Source organism: Ctenopharyngodon idella, chromosome 4 (assembly GCF_019924925.1).
Source record: "Ctenopharyngodon idella isolate HZGC_01 chromosome 4, HZGC01, whole genome shotgun sequence".
NCBI classification, from domain to species: Eukaryota; Metazoa; Chordata; class Actinopteri; order Cypriniformes; family Xenocyprididae; genus Ctenopharyngodon; species Ctenopharyngodon idella.
The window spans coordinates 12,539,057-12,561,662 of record NC_067223.1 but is presented as its reverse complement, the minus strand read 5'-3'; the positions used below and the strand labels follow the sequence as shown (position 1 = coordinate 12,561,662).

Here is a 22,606-nt window from a genome sequence, read left to right as displayed (position 1 = left end):
TTAACCACCTGTTGATCACCAAATGAAAGAATTTTGCGTTGGCGATTGCATTATAAAAGAAGGCTAGGATCAAAAAACATGCACACGACACCTAATGCAAGCAAGGTAAGCCGTCTATACCACTATATCACACCTTTAGACATTATTTCTGCGTTTCAAATATTGTGTGTAAACCTTATTTATAATTGAACCTGTATTCTTTCTGACAGCCATGGCAGTCTTTTATGATCTTCGGCTGATGTCTCTGGCCGTGCTGATGCTGGCGTCTCAGTTGAACTTTGCCAGCGCTGCTGTTCGAGTGTTTGGCTTACATGCCAGGGACCTCACCGGTGATGCTGCTGGAAACAAACCCGATCCGTACGTCAAGGTCTGGTGTGGCTCTACTTTTGGGGGGCAGACAGAATATATCAAGGATACTGCTCATCCTACATGGTCTGCAGAGTTCAACTTCCCAAATTGCAAAGTAAATGACAACCTGAAGCTGGAGGTGTGGGACAAAGACCTGAATTATGATGATAAATTGGGCACATGTACCAGACAGGTGCAATATGGGTCTTTCAGCATTAATTGTTATCTGAACAAAGGTACCGTGTTTTACAGGTATGAAGGGAAATAAACCTGTTCTAAATCAGCACTTTGTAAAGCTGCTTTGAGACAAACATCCTTTATAAGAAGCTCAGTAGTGATAAAGTACAACAGCACTAAAAACTGTACATGTTTTACCTTGATATGTTCATTAAAATCTACCCTCTGCTGACCTTGCTTTTTAACAAAATGTTTTAGTCTGTTTGCTGAAATAAAAAGTAGGCTATATGTGCACTCACAATACATACTAGTGTGCACAATTTAGCCTTGGATAGGAAATAAAACTTACAGGGTCATTTACAGCGTTTTCCAAATGTACATCAAAACCAATGGCAAGAGTTTGGGCTGGGACCACATATTTGTCATTAAATGCTCAATTCAGTTTGGTGGCGCTAAAGATGCAGAAATTGCACTTCACCTTTAGAGATGCTTTGTCTGAAATCACTCATTTATTCACTAATAGCACATGGCAACTCAGTGCACTATGAAGTGAGTGAATTCGGGAGCTGATGTTTTGTGGGTCGGAGAGATTTACTCTTTTCTTAAATGGGCTACTTTACTATAAAAAATATTAATAATAATCAAAGTTGGATTGACATGCTTAATTTGTGTTCACAATAGTTAAAATAATCACAATTCACAAAGTGCACCACAAGAGGGCACCGACTCCCTACTGTCTCCCTACTTGAGCTTTTGATATATAAGAGGTCATTGTACTATAAAAATATCCTGCAAGAACTGAAAACTTCCTTGTTAGTCCAATAAAAGCCTTCATTGACACCAGACCAGCGAAAGACTGATCCTGGAATGTGCCTATCTATGACAGATAGGTGAAACGCGGGGTCCGCAGAAGAAATCAACGCCTACTTCATTGCAAGGTCAGCCACGCTAGTTTTATTTGTATTCGGTACATTTCACTGTGGATTCTTTGGTAAATTGATTGTATTTCTGCGCAGGCTTTGCGAACAGACTTTTATGATATGGACTCGACAGTAATGCAACAACATGTAAGTAACTGTGTTAATTCTAATGCCTGATCTGATGTGTAATGTTTCATGTACAGTCAGATGTTCTTTGTCGATGTGTCAGTAAATCAAACCAGTGACTAAAGGGTCAACGTCAACTTCATGTTGTTTCTCTTAGTAGGATAAAAAAAATAATCTGTTATTTAAACAGTGATTAAATTATATATAGAAAGCTATCAAAGAATGCTTCCTTTACAATCGCTGGAGCTGTCAATCAAACAGCACGAGTTTATCAGTGACTGAGTTCTAGACTCCCTTTTTATTCAACGAATCTCTTAGTTACATCGCGCTTGCACTGTTAGTTATGATGAAAGCATTCGTTAGTGTGCAGAAATTGAGCTGCAAAGATGAGATCACTGCTTTCCTGCGCTCAACAAGATATCTGTGATCAGCTACAATGTTCATCACTGCAACCTTTCATGCCACGATCTCAATATAATGCCATAGATTTAAGTGTAATGCTGTAATCAACACTTCTCACGATTAGTTAAACTGTAATAGTAGCTGTAATAGTAAAAACATGCTAAAAGTTGATGAGAGAGTAATACTTAGTTATTTCATATGCAAAGATGTTAGCCAATCACAGCAGTGGGTGTTTACACTGAAGTCTCACAGCAGACACGCCCCTTGAAACAGAGCGTTCAAATAAGAGGGCTAAAATCAGGGTGGGAAAAATGCCTTTTATTACTAAATTATCACAATTTGTAAATTATCACAATTACTAAATTATCACATTTGTTGATGTAAAAAGCATACTAACATTATAAGTGCACCCCAGGAAACATTATAAAACAATAAAACAATGCAGTCCATGACCCTTTTAACATACAGACACAGTTAAAGTAACTTGCCCCAAATCTAACTTAACTAACATGATAAAGAGCTACAAATGCTTTAAGAGAATGTACTAACTCTGCTTCTGTACTCTGTGTCCCGTCCTTGAGCAAGACTGTCTTCTGCATCTGTGAATACAGGTGATAACAGATATGCATGGGATTTTAGCCACCTGTTACCAAAGAAAGAATTTTGCGTTGGCGATTACATTATAAAGGAGGCTAGGATCAAAAAACATGCACACAACACCTAATACAAGCAAGGTAAGCCATCTTTACCACTACATCACACCTTTAGACATTATTTCTGTGTTTTGATATTTGTGTGTATTTATAATTGGACATTGTTCTTTCAGACAGCCATGGCAGTCTTTCGGCTGATGTCTCTGGCCGTGCTGATGCTGGCGTCTCAGGTGGACTTTGCCAGCGCTGCTGTTCGAGTGTTTGGCTTAAATGCCAAGGGCCTCGACGGTGATTTTATTGGAAGACCCGATGCATATGTCAAGGTCTGGTGTGGCTCTACTTATGGGGGGGAGACAGAACGTCACAGCAGTAATGCTAATCCTACATGGTCTAAAGAGTTCAACTTCCAAAACTGCAATACAAGTGATAACCTGAAGCTGGAGGTGTGGGACAAAGACCTAGTTTTTGATGATCTTTTGGGCACATGTGGCAGACCGGTGCAATATGGGTCTTTCACCGTTACTTGTTATCTGAACAAAGGAACCCTGTTTTACAGTTATGAAGCAAATTAAACCTGTTTTAAATCAGCAGTAAGTAAAGCTACTTTGAGACATAAATCCTGTGCCTGATAACAATAAAGTTGAACAGTATTCACTAGTCACTCTGTGTTTTGCATTGACTGAAGAAGGCTATATTCATTTACTTTTTAATAAAATGCTTTTATTTATTAAAAAAAATAAATAGTGTTGCATTAATAAACTACTAATAAAGCCATAAATCAAATAAAATGCAGTGTGAATTGAGAAGCAGAGGCAAGTACTTTATTCATAATCACCTCTTATTCTCAAATGTTTTTGCCATATTAGCCACGTTCCTCTTCCTGCACATGGATTTATTTCCCACTTGCAGCAAGTGATAAATTCCCTCATTAAAGTGCAAATCACACATTTACTTGTAAATATTAGCATTTTGCACTCTTTTTTATTCTACAGAACGGGTAGTGTATAGGCTATCTAAGCAAGTACATCCCTAAATGATAAGCCAACTACTTAAAGGTCTCTTGGTTAATGCAAAAATGTGAATGTGGACTGTCAAGCTCCAAAAACACCATACAAATGTGTCAGTAGCCTACTATATAATACTATATTTAATGTATTCTGAAGCCATACTGTATAAGTCGCGCGTTCATGAGAATCGCGGCGATGTCATGAATGAATCGTTCGAGTCGAATCGTTTTGAATGATTCACTCACGATTCGGACAGCAGCGGTTAACAGCTCTCAGGAGGCGAAGCTCATCAGTGATTAACGACTTTATTTGAGGTTTGTTCGTAACATAAATCTATAATATGACTTAATAACGATATTAATATAGCGGACGAATCGTATCAGATCACTTATACGATACTTTTGTGGTGTTTTTTGTCATTTTTAGCGTGACCGCCCCCAGTAGGCTACTCAATCACTTTCATTACCTCGACAAGAAGAGAGACCATTACATACTTAAAACAAGTATTTTTGTCTTTCACGGAAGATAACCATACGGATTTCGACAGGAAGGTGAGTAACGTTAAATGACAGCAAAATTATAATTTTTGATTGAAGTCCTTTAATATGCATTTCAACAATGAGATTATGCAATGTACTGCAGGGCCATACTATTTACCTAAAATAACATCAAGACACATTACTGATAGAACCCATGTGACAAAGACAATATACATCTTTATGAATTTCAGAAAAGCATTTATTAGATTTAGGTAGGTGTTAATCTACTTATTCAAAGTAACCCAAAATCTTACTAACTCACTAACCATGCGTATCAAACAGGATAAAGTGCTTTAACAGTTAAACAGATCCAACAAATAATAATATGTTGATCTCTGCCTGTATAATGTTGGGCATTGAGAGTATAATGAAAATATATTTAACCACTAACTAACTGAGGCTTCAAGTCTTTAAAATAAATGATTCTCTCAGGAACATTTAAAGTTAATCTCAAACAAAAATATTTTTGCAATGCGTAATGTATTTAGCCCACAACAGATTAATAGATTTTTGTGTAATATATGCCACAATGATTGCCCACCTGCAACATATATACTTTTTCTTAATAGTCGACATAGATAAATTGTCCTAAAGCAGCTTAAATAAATGTTTCTGTTATATATGGCGTATTTAGATTAATCCAACCAGTCAGAACCAAAGCTACACATTAAGTCCTCACTCACGACCATTAACATCTATTGATCTGAAACCACCCACACTGATAATGTACAGTATTTTTAGGCTGCAGGGTTTATAGACCTGTGTTATTGAAGCATTATGGTGCTTGAAGTTAAAGCTATCAAACCACTCATTCACATATAGGGGGGATCTGGTGTGGTTATTAGGCAACAGGCTCAGATGATGCAATCCATGATGTGGATCTGCAGAGAGTCCAGGTCAGGTAGGACTTCCCCACATTTGGGACAAGCATGTTCTGGAATATTCTGCTGCTGCCAATCGCCTAAGGAAGAAAGATGTCTATGTAAATTGTCCTCTCGCAGTTTTAAAGGTACAGTAGCACAAATGTGTACAATAAGGTAAGGGACTACTACCTCCTTGCAGATGGTGTGGAGATGCGGGGCCTTGTGGATTGGCCCCACGTGGCACATGTCTCCTTTGCATCTCGCTCATGGAATGCCTGAAGCATGAAAAAAAAAAATCTTGTTTCAGTTTATACAGATGTCACATGTAAGAGGGTAAGTGTTTGAAGTTTATGATGTACCTGCCAAGTGATTCCATCTCCTCCTGAAGTTGGCTGTTTTGTTTCTTCACATACTCCAGCTGAGTGGCCAAACGCTCTTTTTCCTCGTGAATCTTCTCCCGAGCTGCTCTTTCTGCGTAGAAGTCAGAGGAATATATCTCTGCCTGTATGTGCACACAAAAAAACAATTACTTTAAAAAAATAATGATACAGATGGCAAAGAGTGGAAGGATACAGTTTTTCTTTAATATTAATGACGTGGCGTTATATTCGGCCAGTCAGCCATGTCACCGTACAATCGTTTGTACCTGAGCCTGGAAAACAGAGATAGTTTCTAGTTCCTTTTCCTTCTGGAAGATTTCCATCTTCATCTCATCAATCTTCAGCTGTTTGTCTGCCAGCGCCTTTTCAGCCGTAGCAAACCTGGTTTGGAGGTCATCGTACTCTTCCCGTGATACACTACCCTGATCACACACATACACAATGAGATAAGAAAGATGAATCACCAATACACTCAGAATACAAAATGAACTGCCTTAAAGCTAATTTTATTTAAATAAAAATATTTTGCTGTAAGCAAAGTTACTTAAAGGGATAGTTAATCTAAAAATTATCCCATGATTTATTCACCCTCAAGCCATCCTAGGTGTATATGACTATCTTCTTTCAGACGAACAAAATCTGAGTTATATTGAAAAATATCCTGGCTCTTCCAAGCTTTATAATGTGAGTGAATGGTGCTCACGATTTTGAAGCTCACAAAAGTGCATCCATCCATCATAAAAGTAATCCATACGGCTCCAGGGAGTTAATAAAGGCCTTCTGAAGCGAAGCGATGGGTTTTTGTAAGAAAAATATCCATATTTAAACTTTATAAACTATAATAACCAGCTTTGGAGGCGTAACCTCTGACTATAATTCCGACTGTGTTAGTCTGAGAGAAGATAGTCATATCTTCATATCTAGGATGGCTTGAGGGTGAGTAAATCATGGGATAATTTTCATTTTTGGCTGAACTATCCCTTTAATATCAAAAATTGTAGTTAAAAGTTAAGCCTAAATCATACCATCTGGCCAAATGCAAAAATGCATGTAAGGCTGAAGTTTTACATTTTTCTAAAATAAATGGGAGCTGGTGCAACCCCATGCAAAAGTCTCCATTACAGAGTGTGTTTAATAATTGATCCATAATGATGATTTCATCATTTTGTACCTCTTTCTTCTTCTTTTCCTCTTGAAGCTCATTGTAGTCTTCAAACAGCTTGGTATAGGCATCTTTCAGCTGGTTTAGGTTGTTTCTGGCCAAGAATGATAAGAGGAGACGTGATTATTATGAAAACATCTAGATAACACCTGCAATCGACTTGGGGCTATATTTCCCCTGTGCAAATCAGTTAAAAATGCACTCACTTCTCATCCTGAGTTTTCTTCTGTTCCAGTTTAATAGCAGCCTGGAGACTTTCCATCTGAACCTTCAGACAGTCGTTCTCAGCCTGGACCTTCTGTTTTTCTCCAAGCTGAGTCTTTAAGGTGCCCAGATCTTGCTCCAAATCTTTACACCTGCAGAGAGAGCAGGAGATTGGAGAGCTAAGAAACACTGTAGACCTTGTAAAGCTTCAAGCTTAAGTTACAAGAAAAAAATGCGTCCCCAAAAACTATTACTGATAATATGGGCTCTGTGATTTATAGGTTAAATTAAATTACTGGATAAATATAATCCTCTTGAGTGCTGTGGGTCATTGTCTTGTTGCATCTAACAACAGGCTATTAAACTTTAGGTGACCTTACATATTGAAATTAGATTTGCACTCCCAGAAGGAACCAAATACATTATATATATGATTGTTTTAATAAAAAAAAGATGCATATAACATTAACAACTGACCTGTCTTGCAGGTTTCTTTTCATGTTCTCAGCATCATCTAGTTTGATCTGAGCTTGTTTCAATTCATTGCAGAGCTTCAGCAACTGATCCTCCAGATTCTTCACCTCAGCGCTTGACTGACAAAAACAAACATACACAAAATTGGTTGCTTCCTCAAATTAAATGTAAACTCTGAGTTGTTGCCACATTTCAGACAAGACTGTCCTCAAAGACCACAGCCATGTGGATGTTTTGATCGAATAACTACTTCAAAAAATGATACATGGACTGCTATAAAAGCCTGATTATCCTACGTTGATTTCAGTTGTACAAGGGAGAGATGTCTGTGCGCTGCTGTCAGCATGATCCAGTCTGTTCTCTAACTCTGCAATTCTGCAAATACACACATATGCGCATTCAGTAAAAGAAGCCGAAACACCTTAAGTTCTGTTTCTGAGAGGGTATGTGAAATGTGGCTTACCTCCCACGTGCCTCTTGGAGCGCTAGCTGCAGTCTCTCCTTCGCATCAGTCTCTGCTCTGAGGGAGTGAAGCAGCTGCCTCACTGTCTGTTCCTCCGACTCAGCCTTTGGCCTGTGTTCACACATATATGTGCTTAGTTATCAAAATGAGGACCTACTATATGCTTCTATTGTGTTTATATAATTAATCCAGACTAGCGATGACCCACCCTCTTTCCTTAAAGGGTTAGTTCACCCAAAAATGAAAATTCTGTCAATTACTCACCCTCATGTTGTTCCAAACTGGTAAGACTTTCGTTCATCTTCATAACAGAAATGAAGATCTTTTTAATTAAATCTGAGAGCTTTTTGTCGCTCCATTGACAGTCCACGCAACTACCACTTTTAAGGCCCAGAAAGGCAGTAAAGACACTTTTAAGGCCCAGAAAGGCAGTAATCCACGTGTTTGCGCAAAAAACAATTTACCACCTTATTTACAAAATATTAATCTACAACTCACGTTCTCGCATCAACACAACACGCATGAGTCATGGTGCTTTCGTGAACGTGTTGGAGATTAATATTTTGAAAATAAAGTGATAAATTATGTTTGTTTTTTTTTTTGTGCAAACAAAGCACTCGCGTTGCTTTATAAAAAAAAATTCTTTTTTCTTTTTCTTTTCAAGGACCTTTCTGGTCCTTGAAAGTGATAGTTGCATAAGCAGTCAATGGAACAGAAATCTCTCAGATTTCATCAAAAAGATCTTCATTTGTGTTCTGAAGATGAACAAAAGTCTTACCGGTTTGGAACGTCATGAGGGTGAGTAATTAATGACAGAATTTTCATTTTTGGGTGAACTAACCCTTTAACCCTTAAAGAAATTTAAACATGTTTTAAAAAAGTATTTGTGAATCAGTTTTTCAGTTTAAGATGCAATGTCACTAAAAGAGGTTTCATCAGACCTAGCTCACTTTCTAGCTCACAAACTATAGCTTTAAAAAAAAATTGGTGAATCAGGAGCATTTAAATTAAAATCACAGTATGATTTCCATTTCGCAGTGCTTACATGCAGAAAGCAGATGGCTCCATTTGTGTATCGGGCAAATCTCTGGTCACTTTTAAATCATCTTCCTGTGTAAGAAAGTACAGAGAGTGACAAATTGAGCAACATGCCTTCATTGTGTTTGTGTGTGTATGTGCATACTTACAGCTATCCTAATCTCAATGAAGGAGTCTCTAGGTGAACCTTGTCCCATTTTGAGCTGGAGTTCGGAGTTCAATGCTACCAGATCATTCTTCTCAGCCTGAAGACGACCAATCTGTCCTCTCATTGCCTCCAGTTCAGTGTGTAAACACTATGGCAGATATTTAACTTTAGTCTATTTAAATTGATTATATACTTCTGGGTGGTGTGAATTATTATTATTTTCATTTTTTTTATTTTTGTTTAGCTCACCTCGGCTCCACTTTTTTCCAGCTCTTCCACTCGTTTCTTCAGCATCTCGTTCTCTGCATCCACAGTAGTCAGTCTGGTTTTGGCCTCCTCTAATCGTTGCTCCAGAAAGTCTCTCTCCTCCTTTTGCTTCTCCTTCCATGCCGACAGACCCTCAAATCTCTCCTTCATGGACAAGTTTGTCTGTTTCAGGGCCTCTATTGATACACATAATGACATTGGATTGTTTTGCGTGACGGAGCGTGTTTATGTATTGTGATTATGACTGAAAGAGGAGACACTGCTGTTTAAATCAGTGTTTCCCAACCCTGTTCCTGGAGGCACACCAACAGTACACATTTTTGAACTCTTCCTAATCAATCACACCTGATTCAACTCAATTAGTGAGACCCCAAGACCAGAAATAGATGGGTCAGATAAGGGAGACATTCAAATATGGTTGGTGTGCCTCCAGGAAGAGGGGGTTTAAATCTCACCTTTCAGCTCTCTGTTCTCTTTGATCAGAGTGTTCATTTGCTGGAGGGTCTCCTCTAAACTGCCCACATTCCCCGGGCCGGACCCGCGTGGGTGACTGATGTCCCCGTTCATCATCGATGAACCAGATGCCATGTTTTCAGTGTCCGTTAGCCTAGAGTGTGCTGTGTTATGAAAAACCACAACATGACTTAGTCATAAGAATGGCACTCAAATATGCAATCATCAGCACAGAATGAAAAGTGAAACTTAGGCTGAACTAGTCTCAGCCTCAGACGTCACAGACCGCTGCCTGAACATCTGATGCATATGGCACACTCAACTGGAAACACTTCAGGAGTTTTGAAGTCGTCATCTGGTTGGTTCAATTATACTAAAACCCCCTCGTGGAAGAAGAATGTCGTCATGTTTACAAGTGCTTACCAGGATCATCTAAACACCGGATTTTCAAAAGTATATGAAGTTCGTGGTTCCATTGTTGCAGCAAACTTGCACAATGTGCTTGAATTAATAATTTATAGATGCACACCGGTCTGTTATTGCAGGGACATCAACTTTACATTTTCAACTTTACATTTACAGTCCTTTTATGAATGTCTTTGATCTGGTGAAAAATGTTGAGCAGTATCTTAAAAAACATGCAATGTAATTACTTTGTATTTAATATACTACACAATGTATATGCAATGAAATTATGATTATTTTACAATTTATGTGGCATTACTAGTATGCTCAAAATACAACTAGTTCAACAAAAAATGAAAAGTCATATCTTATCAGTTGATGCAAATTACAAAAACCTGAACCGATGAATCGAACTGATAATGATAAGGTTCTCGAGTCTGATTCGTATTTTTACTTGTTTGGAGGATTGTCTGTGAGTAATGGTTTCAATTTCGTTGTGTACCCTACAGAAAGCTATCGCATGGCTTCAAACGACTTTATTCGAGATTTAAATGACATGAGCTTGAGTAGATTATGACTGAACTGGCAGAACTTCAACATCTCATTGTATGGACTTGTGAAAAACACACACATTATGTATGAGTGGTAAACTGTTTAACTTTGGTTTCCACATAGGATTGGACGCTAATCTAAATGCTGTTCTCATCAGAGACGTTTCACAGGACGATAAAAACGAAAGTTAACGAGGACATTTGCAGTAGAAATGAACTAACACGCGTTAATCTCCGCCCTGATATGTTTCATAAGTGCGCAACACATTAATACACTTTTTAAAGATGTAAAGTGTAAAACAACACGCTATATTTAAGAGCATTATGATACTCACCAAGCGTTCACTTCTTGTGTACACCAACTTGTTTGAGAAATGCTGCGTTTCCTGATGCAGACGTCAGTGCAGAGCGGTGAGCGCATAGATCTGTGATCCAGCAGGATTGGTCTGTATACAGTAAGCGTTATACAGGTCAGTGTCTATCCAATGTCATAAGGCTCTACTCTGTAAGACTACCTCTATTCACAGCGCTGAACCAGCTGACGGTGATGTCAGGACGCGGCCCGGGATTTCCCTGCGTTTGTCCTGCTGAGGTCATATGACGCTCTCCGAACTGGGGCAAACGGAGGGGCTTTTCGACACCCCTATTATGATTCGAGTATAAGAGTCATAATTTCCTATTTATATGGTGACAAGAAATGTCGTAGGCGAAGAAACAGACTTGCTCTTTCCTTCCATATACTGCAGGTTATTTATGGGTTTGGCATAAAACACTTACAAATATAGCAATAACAACAGCTGTAACAATAGGCTACATCATCATAATTATTATTATAATTAAGAGTTGAGTTACCTGTCATGTAAGGACTTTGTTGATACACTAGATGGAGCCAGTGAGACAGAGATGAACAACATCTAAGTAATGTAGGCTACATGCATTTAAAACTAAAGGCATCTTTACACAGCTGAGTTAAGGCTGCTCTGTGCCTGCTCAAAATTCTGTGCAAAGATGCAATGCAGCATAAAAGCCAGACTAAATTATGCTTGTTCTGACACACCTCAGCCCCTAGTATAATAATATGCAGTTAAAACTGTTGTGTAAATGGGTCATTGACGAATAAGGTTTTTAAAAGTGTAAAAAAACCCATAATGGAGATATAATTAATTTTTAAGTTTTATTAAGTGTTAACAATTAGATTGTGTTTATATATATATATATATATATATATATATATCAGTTAACACTGCTTTTGTCATTTTTTACAAAAAAAATTTGACAACAAAAAAGTCATTCGGTTTAACCAAAATTTCAGTTTTACCGAATGACACTTTTGGTTATACCAAATGACGATATTTTCAAACAATGCTAACAGGCTGATATCTAGCTAGCTAGCAAAAGGACAATCAAACATTTTATATTTAGTACAAGTTTTTAAAATATTACAGCATTTTCCATGTTTTATAGCGGTTGTACTGAATGACCTGATGTTTCGGGACATGCGTATGAGCAAGTGAAAACATTAATTTTTCAAATAGTTAAGAGAGTTAGTTACTTTGCTTCACGACCGTGTGGTCCTTTGCAGGTGCCTGAATGATGTCACATCCTGTCACATGATATTGACCAAAATGGTCCCTTAATATTGGTTAATCCGAATGACATCAATGAAATTTATTTTTCCGGACATTCTTTCTCATATCAAAGCAACGACTTCTACACATAATTTTAATACCATTTTGCACTATGTTGATATATGATGTTATAAAATCATGCCAGAATAAAAATATATATACATTTATTACATTTTAAGATATTTTAAACACAAATGAAATGGCTGTATTGGCCTTTGGACTGTTAAACCGAATGACTTTTGGACACTTCAAAATCTTTAAAGTACCTTTATATGTAGCAAAATATAATTAAAAACTTTTATTGAATCCAAAAGGTTATCTAGTTGTACTACCTTACCAATTTTGGATGTCATATCTTTGTTTTTTATTATTATTAAGGCCTTTGGACAAAAAAAAAAAGACCCATTATGCATTTATGCCACCTCTGAGCAGCATTAAACAGTCTGTGTAAAGACACCTAATTTCCACTTCTGTGCCGCCTTTGGAGTGTAAATTTGGCAAAATTTAGCATTTTGAGCAGTGTATGATTTTAACACCTTTATTAGGCTATTTGTGGGGAAAAATCTAAAGAGAAACACTATTTTAAACAAGATTTTCAGTTTCAAAGATAGTTATAAATGCATCTTTACACAGACAAGTTAAGGCTGCTCTGTGCCTGCTCAAAATTCAGTGTAAAGATGCATAAATAAAATGCATAATAAAATAAACTTTTTCATGACTGAAAAGTCAAGGGCCCATAAACGTACACTATTTCCTAATCTATAAAATGTATTTTTCTTCAGAGCGGTTTTGGTGAAAGTGAATTCTCATTGGCAGTGATCTGTCTATGCCTGTGTATAATCAATAAAGACAACAAAATGAGTCCAAACACTGTCCTGGAATGTAGCAGTGAGGCTAGTGGATGCAGCGCGTCTATTGGCTGGTTAAACTCCAGCGCGTCCGATTGGCCTGAGACAAACTTTGGGGTGATGGATCGAGGAGGAGCAGGACGTGGGAACTCTTATTTGTGAACCTACAGCAGTCTGAACAGGTCGGGACTATGTAACTGACCCCGGGCCGCTGCATGGGTGCCTTCACTGCATTGCCTATCCACTGAACCCGTGAACGAGCAATTTTTACGCGTGGGTATATTTACTGGCACGGGAAGCATGCACCTTGCGCTTCTGCTAACGCTGGGTTTCGGGTTCGCGTTTGCATGCCAACTACCCAGCGAGTGGCGACCCCTGAGCGAGGGCTGTCGGGCTGAACTCGCCGAGATCATCGTGTACGCCAAGGTATTGGCCATCCACGAGGAGCCGTACGCGTCCAGTCTGTACAACTACCTGCCGTACCAGAAGCACGAGCGCGCAGAGGACGCGCTGCTGTACGCGGCGGAGGTGGAGTTGCTATGCGACCAGGCGTGGGGCAGCATGCTGGAGGTGCCAGCGGGCTCGCGCCTCAACCTCACGGGACTCGGGTACTTCAGCTGTCAGTCACACACCGTGATGGAAAACAACTCCTACATATTCTTCCTCAGGTGGGTTCACTTCTATTTGGAAACAAAGAACCTGTTATTTTTCTGAACTTAAGTTGGAAAAAATAACTATTTCCGCTATCGATTATCGAACTTGTGTTCTTCCACCTGAAATATTTTACTATTTGTTTTTCTGAATTACCGTTCAGCACAGTATACCGCTACTGAATGGCTCTTATGAACCGGTTCTTTTAGTGAATCAAAATATACAGCGCGACCAGTGTATTTTAAACGAATGACTCTTATGAGCTGGTTCTTTTAGTGAAACAAAATATACAACGCGACCTGTGTAGTCAAAACGAACAATTCTTATGAGCCGGTTCTTTTTATTTAATCAGAAACATACAGCGGCACCAGCGTAGTCCGATTCCCGAACGATTGACTCGAACAGGTTCTACTTAAAAATCGGGCCGGTTATTGAATCATTTAACTCACATACTGAACTGCAAGTGCTTTTATTCCGACTTGAAATTATTATTATTTATTTATTTTTTTTAGTCTTTGAATTAATTTTTTGTCACTTTAATATATATATTTTTTAAATAATTTTAAAGGCAAACTAGCCAATAAGACATACTCACAAGTACAGTATATGCAAACAAACATTTGTGTGTATCTTATACAGAATGGATGAAAACTACAACATTCTCCCTCATGGAGTTAACTTCCAGGACGCCATATTCCCTGACACGCTGGATAACAGACGACTGTTTTCCAGCCTCTTCCAGTTCTCAAACTGCTCTGGCGGACAGACGGTGCACAACTTTAATAGTGATTGGGAGAGCCAGGAAGACAGCAGGGTACGACACCAATAAACACACACACACAGATGGGCTCAATATGCATTAGAGTGGCAGAGATAAAGCATGACTGAACGATGTATAATTAACATTGGCATGCAGAAAACTGTATATCTTGTCAAGACAAGAGAACTGAAAGCCATAAATCTGCTAAAGGTGAACATCAGTATGTGTACGTGAGCTTTGCATCATGTTCTGTTTTGAAACGACTCTGTTGTAAATTCAAGACGCTCGTAAATGGCCTTTTTTTTTTTGAAGACAGGAGTGTCTGCATGCACAACTGCATTATTTTTACCTGGGCTTTAACAGTAAAACAGCAGCCAATTTCCATTCCAGTGGTACTGAATGTGATTTCACCAAGTACAACATGTTCCTGGATCATCATCTTTGTTGATCCTGCAACAACATTCAAGTCAACCAATCAGATTTGAGGGACAAGCTAACAGTTTATGTCAAGTTTAAGCATACAACCAGGGTTAGGTGCTTCTACATCAGTGTTATTCACCTAATTTCCCTCTGATTTTAGGGATATCTTATGGGTAGGGTTAGGTTTAGGAGTAGGGATAGGGTTAAAATAAAATTTTTGGACAGCAATGTTGTTCTAGGATCAACAAAATATGTTGAACACAGAACATGTCTCACGGCTACGTCTGAAGACAACACAACTGCTGTAATAACGAATCGAGGAATCTGGTTGGCTGCTGCCAAAAACTTGTGACACAGGAAGTGAGAATAATATGAAAGTAACATGTTCAGGTTCTCATGGGTAAATGGTTCATACGCCACATACTTAGCCACACAAGTCCCTTTCTTTGGTGGTCTTTGTATTGACGACTGTGACTGTTCATCACGGTAGGAGGCTGAGGTAATTCAAGAGTTCATTCGGCTCGATAGAGGCCGGATTAAAGACCTCCCAGCTAGAGCTGCCCTACCTTACACACATACACACACACACTCACAGACAGCCTATCCCACCTAAACACACATCTGCCACTGAAAATAAAGCTGAGATAGAAAATAAAAAGATGGAGAAAGAGTGTGGGGGACGTCAGCTGGACATGTGGACATCCTCTTGGGGAAACGGTGGTGGGTTTTGAAAGGAAAAATAAATCGTGTTTGATGTGGACTGTTCGATGCAGAATGGGAGGAATGTCAGAGGTCCTCAGAGGTTGTGGGAGGATGTGTGGATGTAACACACACACAGAGTATCAAGTGGTGGCAAATATGTTTGCCTTGATGAGATTAGCCTGTTGTACATTCAAATACATCAAACACACAGCTGCTCATTAGTCGGACGGTGGTCTGCTGTCTAGAGAGAAGGGTTTAGATAAAAAAATAGCATTCTTTTTACTATACCTGCTGTAAAATCTGAATTTGGTAAAATTGCCTTTCATTACAATGCCCCTTCAACCTGGAATGCTTTGCAGAAACAGTTGAAGCTAGTTATCCCACTTAATGATTTTAAATTATATGTCACAGAAACCTTCAGCTTTAAGTGTGATTGTATATAGACTGCTGTTCTGTTTTGTTTTCTGCCTGTCCTGGTTATTATGTTATTGTGTCATATTTTGTTTGTTGTTGTATTTAACTTTTGTCCTTGTTAGGTGTTGTAGTATGGTTTATGGGGTGCTGATACATTTCTTAAGTGCTGCCTTTCTTTGGCCAGGGATCATTTGAAAAAGAGACTATGACTATAGTCTCAATATGACTTCCCCTGGTTAAATAAAGGAATAATAATAATTATATTCAGACAAACACAATGAGGTGCCTGAATGTACAGATAAATAGTCACTTCAACTAACTGAAAACAGTCATCAGCTCAGAGTTGACAGTTTTAGATTTGAGTGTAATATATCAACAGAGAAAATGAAAAAGTAAACCAGTGGGAATCTGCCTTTCTCCCTTTACCGTGAACGTGGAAAATTCTCAAATTGCTTGCACATGCGCCGTTGTACATGAACCGTCTGTGTGGGCTGCGTCCAAAATCGCATACTGTCTTGAGTAGGTGCTTATTTTGAATAAGCACACTTCACAACCGCTAAAAAAGTGTGTTCTATATAGTATTAGTGTGTGTAGTATGAATGTAAGCCGGACGTACTACATTCGCCATGTTGTCAATATCATGTGACTAGTGTCAGTTGCGTTGCTTCACTGTCATTCATAAATCCTCTCCCGTGTCCTCATGGGATAGTAAAGTGTCCATTGTATACACACTTCAGAATCTCACCAGAAGAAGTTGGTTATCTTGGTACTTTTAACCTACTCTTTTATGAATACTGTGAATTTGGACATACTGCTTTTGTCACATACTGTTTTTCGCCTACTATATAGTAGCGAAGTCCGCAGAGCCACCTGATGACGAAAATTACGTTGTGTGGAACACAGACTTTGGGCTTACACATACGCAAGGGTCAGTGTACAGTGCGCATGACACGAATTTCGACTTGTATGCGCAGGTTGCACATGCGAATTTTTTTTTGCAGTAATTCGTTTATCCACAAGGTAGCAACCGTGCCCTGGGGGAGTTGATTCACAAGGTAGACAAAGAAAAACTGCATAAACAGAACAATCCGGAACGCATGCAAGCTACAGTGACAATAGAGGCCTACATAGACGAGAGATTGTGCGAAGAGGTTAGAAAGTACCCTCATTTGTACAACTCTAGCATGAAAGAATACAAAGATAATTACATGGGTTGTAACTCGTGGCGAGAGATTGCTCAAAACTGTTCATGCGTCAAACGCTTGTGTATGTGTACGAGTCAAATGAAGTATAGAATGTGCGTTCGACTAAAGAATACCCAGGGCTTAAGCCATCAGAAGTGTGTTCATGCATGTCTACGTTAGAAGCAGTGACCTGAGGAGGTGCAGAGTTCCTCTAACAGGTGTCCACTGCGCTAAACAGATGTGACAGTCGGTCTGTCTATATGTAATAAAGGAATATTTGGGTTCGAAACAATTTAATTACTTTTCTGAACCCTAAACATTTTTTTTTAAAATACTGTTACATTTATTCCAGTATTACAGATCATAGAAGACATACAGGGACACTTCACTAATTACATCTGTATAGAAAGAGAGACCGATGCGTAGACACAGCGGTGAGAAAAGATAAAGATAATGATGGTGTGTGCTGCAGGAACAGGTGGGGGTGATTATCAGGCCCGGGAACCTCAGAGAGATAATGAGAGCTGTTTTACACAGGAGCTTTCCTGTGGGAAAAGGATTGAGGCTGCCTGAGGGACTTTGTGCTCTTGTGACTGTAGCCAGAATGGTGTCTGTTAGTTATGTCACCCCCTGCTTCCTGTACCATCCATCTTAAACACCCATTATACTCATTAAACTCTAATCTGATTCACACAAATGCAAAAAACACCATTGCATTTGTTATGCAGTACAATGTCTGAATGCATAATGTATTTCATCAAATATCATGTATGGATTCTGAAGAGCTTGAGTAAAACTTGCTCAACTTCATCCATGCTTTAATAACGAGAAGCTTTTGACTGCAAGAAGGTCTAACAGGAGGTCTCATGTTGTGCTGATGTAGAGTTTACGCAATATGTCTATCTATCTGTCTGTCTGTCTGTCTGTATGTCATGTCTGTCTTATGGTGTCCCTCAGGGTTCAGTGCTGGGACCACTACTTTTTATCATCTACAGCAGGGGTGGGGAACTTTGATCCTGGAGGGCCATTGTCATGCAGAGTTTAGCTCCAACCCTGAAAAAAACACTCACCTTCCTGTAACTTTAGTAATCCTGAAGACCTTGATTAGCTTCAGGTGTGTTTAATTAGGGTTGGAGCTAAACTCTGCAGGACAATGGCCCTCCAGGATCAAAGTTCCCCACCCCTGATCTACATACTACCCCTTGGCAACATTTTCCGTCATTTTGGGATCAATTTTCATTGTTACGCCGACAATACCCAACTTTATCTCTCCACAAAACCAAATACCTCTTTACCCCCTTCTGCCCTTACCTCCTGTATACAAGTGGATGTCATTCAATCATCTCAAACTCAATGGAAATAAAAGCAAGGTTCTCCTCATTGGTTCAAAGGCCACACTCTCCAAAACCCAACCATTCACTATATCAGTTGATGGCTGTCCGATTCAGCTCCATATTCATACATTGGTCACTTCCCGCATTGACTATTGCAACGCCCTCCTCATTGGCATCCCAAATAAACTTCTCCATCGCCTCCAATCCATCCAGAATTCTGCAGCTCGGATTATCACCCGTACCAGATCAACAGACCACATCACACCCCTTCTCACTCAGCTCCACTGGCTTCCTGTTCCCTACCAGATCAATTACAAAATTCTTTTTTTAACTTTCAAAGCCTATATCCCTAAACCCAAATGTTTGCCCAAACTCTCTCCATTTCTTCATTCTTCTCTCATTGTGTTTGTCTGCATTCTTGTCTCATTTTCTTTTCTACAAACACTCTCTATTGTTATAGATGACTCACTGACCACCACATCTGGGTCTAGTTTGGGTCTGAAAGCAAAGCAGGCTATGTTTGGCTCTTGTGGTTGTAAATACACATTAAGAAGAAATCTTATATAAAATTGCATTGCTAAATAGCTGTTTACATAGTTTTACAAGCAAAAGAGCAAACATAAGGTCTTGTTAATGAGTAGAGATGTTTATTTTAGCATGTGTGTTGTTTTAGGTGTGTTGGTGTCCACCTGCCTGTCTCTGGGTGTCATGTAGTTTGGAGGAGCTGTCGTTTGGACAGTGCTGTTGTTGTTACAGCAGTGGGTGTTTTGTTTGGACAGTAGGACACAACAACAGTCATTCTCATCACACCTTATTTCTCTGCATGCTCTTCTGTCCAGGATAGCTTTTAAAAAGTGCACAAACATATTATATAAACTTATATAAACTTAGTAACACTACAGTTCAAAAGTTTGGGGTGTGGGGGTGGGGGGGGTTAATTAATATTTTAATTCAGCAAGGATGCATTAAATTAATCAAAAGTGACAGTAAAGACATTCATAATGTTACAAAAGATTTCAATTAAATGCTGTTCTTTTGACTTTCTATTGATAAAAAAAATCCTGAAAAAAAAAAAAAAAAGCTGCCTGTTTTCAGCATTAATAATAATAAGAAATATTTCTTGAGCAGCAAATATTAGAAGGATCACGTGACACTGAAGGCTAGAGTAATGATGCTGAAAATTCAGCTTTGCCATCACACGAATAAATTACTTTTTAAAATGCATTGTCGTAGTTTGAACAGACTGAAATTTAAGTCATTATTCAATGAAAAATGATTATTGAACTTCACAGCATCTGTCTCCATTCACTTTCATAATAATTTATGTTCACAGTCAGCATCATTTTTTTGTGCAATTAGCTCATGTGGCGACTTCTGACATCATGTAACACTCAGATTTGGCTCTTTACAATAGGGATTTAGACCTTTCCGCTGTTCAGGGAGAGCATGCGGCCTCCCGTCGCTCAAATACACACAGACGCGGCCATGCAATCACACACACTCCACATGCACACACACACTCAGCATGCCTCGACTTGTGTCTTCCGTGGGCATGACAGCATGTCACTTTTGAACTGCCTCCATCATACACACATGCTGCCATGTGTTGGGGCCCAGAAAAGAAAGGCAGAGCTCAACAGGAAATAATAAGGCTGACGGAGGCTGGAAATGATGTCATGTTATATGTTGACCTTGATTCCACTGGGTCAGGTTATCAATGCATGGACAGACCCCCCGAGTGACCGTCTCTGTCTGTTTTTCTTTCAGCTGCTGTGTTCCTCCGTGCAGAAGGTGTTGTTCGAGGAGGAGGAGCGGGTTGGACAGCTCCAGGAGCGTGTGGCTGAGCTGGAGAGGAAGAATGAACAGTTAAAAGAACGAGTGGGGAAACTGAGGCATTCTCTGAGGAAAGCCCGGAGGATGTCCCGCCGCGCAGAGCGGGAACGCCAGGAGCTACAAGAGCTCCTGAAGACAGCAGAGAGACGTGCAGGACATCACCTCAATGCCATTCCACCCCAACACAGCTCTTCACGCCACAGATACACACATGGACTGTGAGCTCCAACACACAAACACCTTTACACACTTCAAATAGTGATTTTCTTACTCTGTTTTTTTTTTGTCTTGTTTTCCAGTTCACATATCTTTACTTAAGAAGCAAGATGACATTGAACAATTAGTCTTGTTTTCTGATAAATTGATCAAAATAAAAGTGATTTATGCTGATATTGAGAAAAATATCTACTGGAGAAAACAATACAAATACACTGAGTAAGAAAATCACTTTTTGCAGTGCATTGACTCATATAGACTGCAGGGCAGTCTTCAAATCCCTTTATATTTGAATTTTTTGTTCTCCCCACGGCAATTAATTTAGCTCCAAATGCTTGATGTAAACTAAAGATGTTTTGTACATAATTTTCATGTTGACACTGATCAAGTAAGCTTAAACTTGATATGCTTTTTAAAGAAATTTAAGATTAAAAAAAGAACAGCTATTTCTGAACTGACTCTTAAAAATGACTTGTTAGTGTAACCTGATGTGTTTGGGCTAATTCTGTCATATAAAAAATATTTGTGACTTTTATTTTGAATTAAACCAACTAATTTAGATGTTACCACATGTAGCACATTTAAACATGCTTTACAGTGTATTACTTTAAAAATCCCCGTTGGCATACACTGACACTCATAGTAACATTAGCTGGTTCATATGCATTTTTTCCATTATACTGCGCTACTTTTCCATTGTTTTTTGATGTAAACACGTGACAGACGAACCCGTTTGACCGTTGAGTTTGCGTCTTTTTTAGCGTGTCGTGCATGATGCGCGTTGTAAAAACACGGCGGTCAAGACATCAAGTTCAAATTTTTACAAAACACATCTCTAGACCTTGCGTTTTTTTCTCACTTTACTAATATGGAAGGCCAAAAGGTTCAAAAACATGTGCATTTTAACACGTCAACAACATATTTAACGTATTTCATGCGTTAAATACGTGTTTTGTTAAATACATGTTGTAACACGTATTTAACATGTAAAATACACGTGAAATACACGTATTTCACATATTGTTGACGTGTTAAAATTGTTGTTAAACGTGTTTTTGAACCTTTTGACCTTCCATACACTGACCTGCGTTTTAATCGCATTCTGTAATTTCCCCTTATGATGTAAGAAATGTAAGATACAAGTTGAAAATTGTTACAATATTCAGTGTTCGAGATGTAACAGGCAGCAGCGATGTCATCATAATATTTGTATATTGAATTGTGATTGGTCTATCTTTATTTTTAGTTTGTCTTTAATTTCACTGTACATCTTAAAACTCAAGTTTTAGCACAAAAATATGCAATTAGCTCCTACTTCTGTGAAGTCTGACACAGCTGATATTAGATTGTGCAGATGGATGGACAGAATGAGTAAACCTGAGTATAAAACAAGTGCGTTTAGAGGGGGGCGGCGCTCATTTGCCCTCTTAAAGAAACATTGGTGATTTTGATGCATTTACAATTATTCAATTAAACTTTTGAAAAAATATTTGTCTTAAAGTCAAGATCAAAATCAAACACTTTTTATCAAATCAAAATTTAAATCATACATCTAAAGTTAGACAGACTCTCATTTCCAAATTAGCTTAGGGCATATTCCAGTGCAAAACAAACAAACAAAAAATGCTAAAAGAGCAAATATAGAAGACCCGTATGGATACATCACTCCACACACACACACACACACACACACACACACACACACACACACACACTTTACAGTGTTACATCAGAGGTAAGTGTGAGGACACACACACGATCAGATACTGTGATTACACTGAATTACATTACATCTGATTCTTCCTTTCTGGAGTAGCTGATAGTAATGCATCACAGGTTCAGTTATCAAGCAGACGATCCAGTGACAGCTTTTCAGCAAATCCTCACTCATTGTCTCCTTTCATCTGCTGAGCAGATTGAGATGGAAGAAGGGGAGAGAGAATGTGTTTAACATGTGTCTGAGTCCAATTCTGTGAAACTTTCTGCATTTTTACATTTTCAGAAAGCATCACTTAGTATGATTTATAATCTGTTTT

The 22,606-nt window shown here is 38.7% G+C and overlaps 2 protein-coding genes and 1 long non-coding RNA gene across 4 annotated transcripts; 2 read left to right on the top strand and 1 right to left on the bottom strand.

Moving 5' to 3' along the window:
• Nucleotides 1-624: 624 nt before the first annotated feature.
• On the top strand, nucleotides 625-2,707 carry LOC127511568 (uncharacterized). 2 transcript variants are annotated; one of them, XR_007930073.1, is made up of 3 exons: nucleotides 625-1,463; nucleotides 1,542-1,592; nucleotides 2,585-2,707. It is a non-coding gene; the product is annotated as an uncharacterized LOC127511568 (long non-coding RNA). The 2 variants fall into 2 exon arrangements; XR_007930074.1 differs by having other exon boundaries at nucleotides 2,559-2,707.
• A 1,503-nt stretch (nucleotides 2,708-4,210) lies between these two features.
• optn (optineurin) lies at nucleotides 4,211-11,152 on the bottom strand. Its single transcript, XM_051892472.1, has 14 exons — nucleotides 10,916-11,152; nucleotides 9,627-9,788; nucleotides 9,154-9,347; nucleotides 8,906-9,052; nucleotides 8,764-8,828; nucleotides 7,719-7,829; nucleotides 7,552-7,630; nucleotides 7,259-7,374; nucleotides 6,784-6,933; nucleotides 6,587-6,671; nucleotides 5,682-5,837; nucleotides 5,395-5,537; nucleotides 5,225-5,310; nucleotides 4,211-5,133 (listed from the first exon to the last, which is right to left on the bottom strand). Exons 2-14 carry the CDS (start codon nucleotides 9,757-9,759, stop codon nucleotides 5,027-5,029), a joined length of 1,572 nt encoding a protein of 523 aa, XP_051748432.1. The 5' UTR covers nucleotides 9,760-9,788; nucleotides 10,916-11,152; the 3' UTR covers nucleotides 4,211-5,026.
• Nucleotides 11,153-12,747: 1,595 nt separating this feature from the next.
• Nucleotides 12,748-21,136, top strand: ccdc3a (coiled-coil domain containing 3a). Its single transcript, XM_051892476.1, has 3 exons — nucleotides 12,748-13,724; nucleotides 14,347-14,521; nucleotides 20,289-21,136. The coding sequence occupies exons 1-3, from the start codon at nucleotides 13,357-13,359 to the stop codon at nucleotides 20,574-20,576; spliced, it is 831 nt and encodes a 276-aa protein (XP_051748436.1). The 5' UTR covers nucleotides 12,748-13,356; the 3' UTR covers nucleotides 20,577-21,136.
• The last annotated feature ends 1,470 nt before the right edge of the window (nucleotides 21,137-22,606 follow it).

What these genes read in the sequence shown, in the direction of transcription:
- optn (XM_051892472.1), bottom strand. Translation starts at nt 9,759, where the DNA reads ATGGCATCTGGTTCATCGATGATGAACGGGGACATCAGTCACCCACGC. An exon ending in AGAGAACAGAGAGCTGAAAG is followed by an intron (nt 9,348 to 9,626) that starts GTGAGATTTAAA and finishes GTGTATCAATAG; the next exon opens with AGGCCCTGAAACAGACAAAC. An exon ending in AGGAAAAGAAGAAGAAAGAG is followed by an intron (nt 5,838 to 6,586) that starts GTACAAAATGAT and finishes GTGTGTGATCAG; the next exon opens with GGTAGTGTATCACGGGAAGA.
- ccdc3a (XM_051892476.1), top strand. Translation starts at nt 13,357, where the DNA reads ATGCACCTTGCGCTTCTGCTAACGCTGGGTTTCGGGTTCGCGTTTGCA. An exon ending in TCCTACATATTCTTCCTCAG is followed by an intron (nt 13,725 to 14,346) that starts GTGGGTTCACTT and finishes TATCTTATACAG; the next exon opens with AATGGATGAAAACTACAACA. An exon ending in AGAGCCAGGAAGACAGCAGG is followed by an intron (nt 14,522 to 20,288) that starts GTACGACACCAA and finishes TTTTTCTTTCAG; the next exon opens with CTGCTGTGTTCCTCCGTGCA.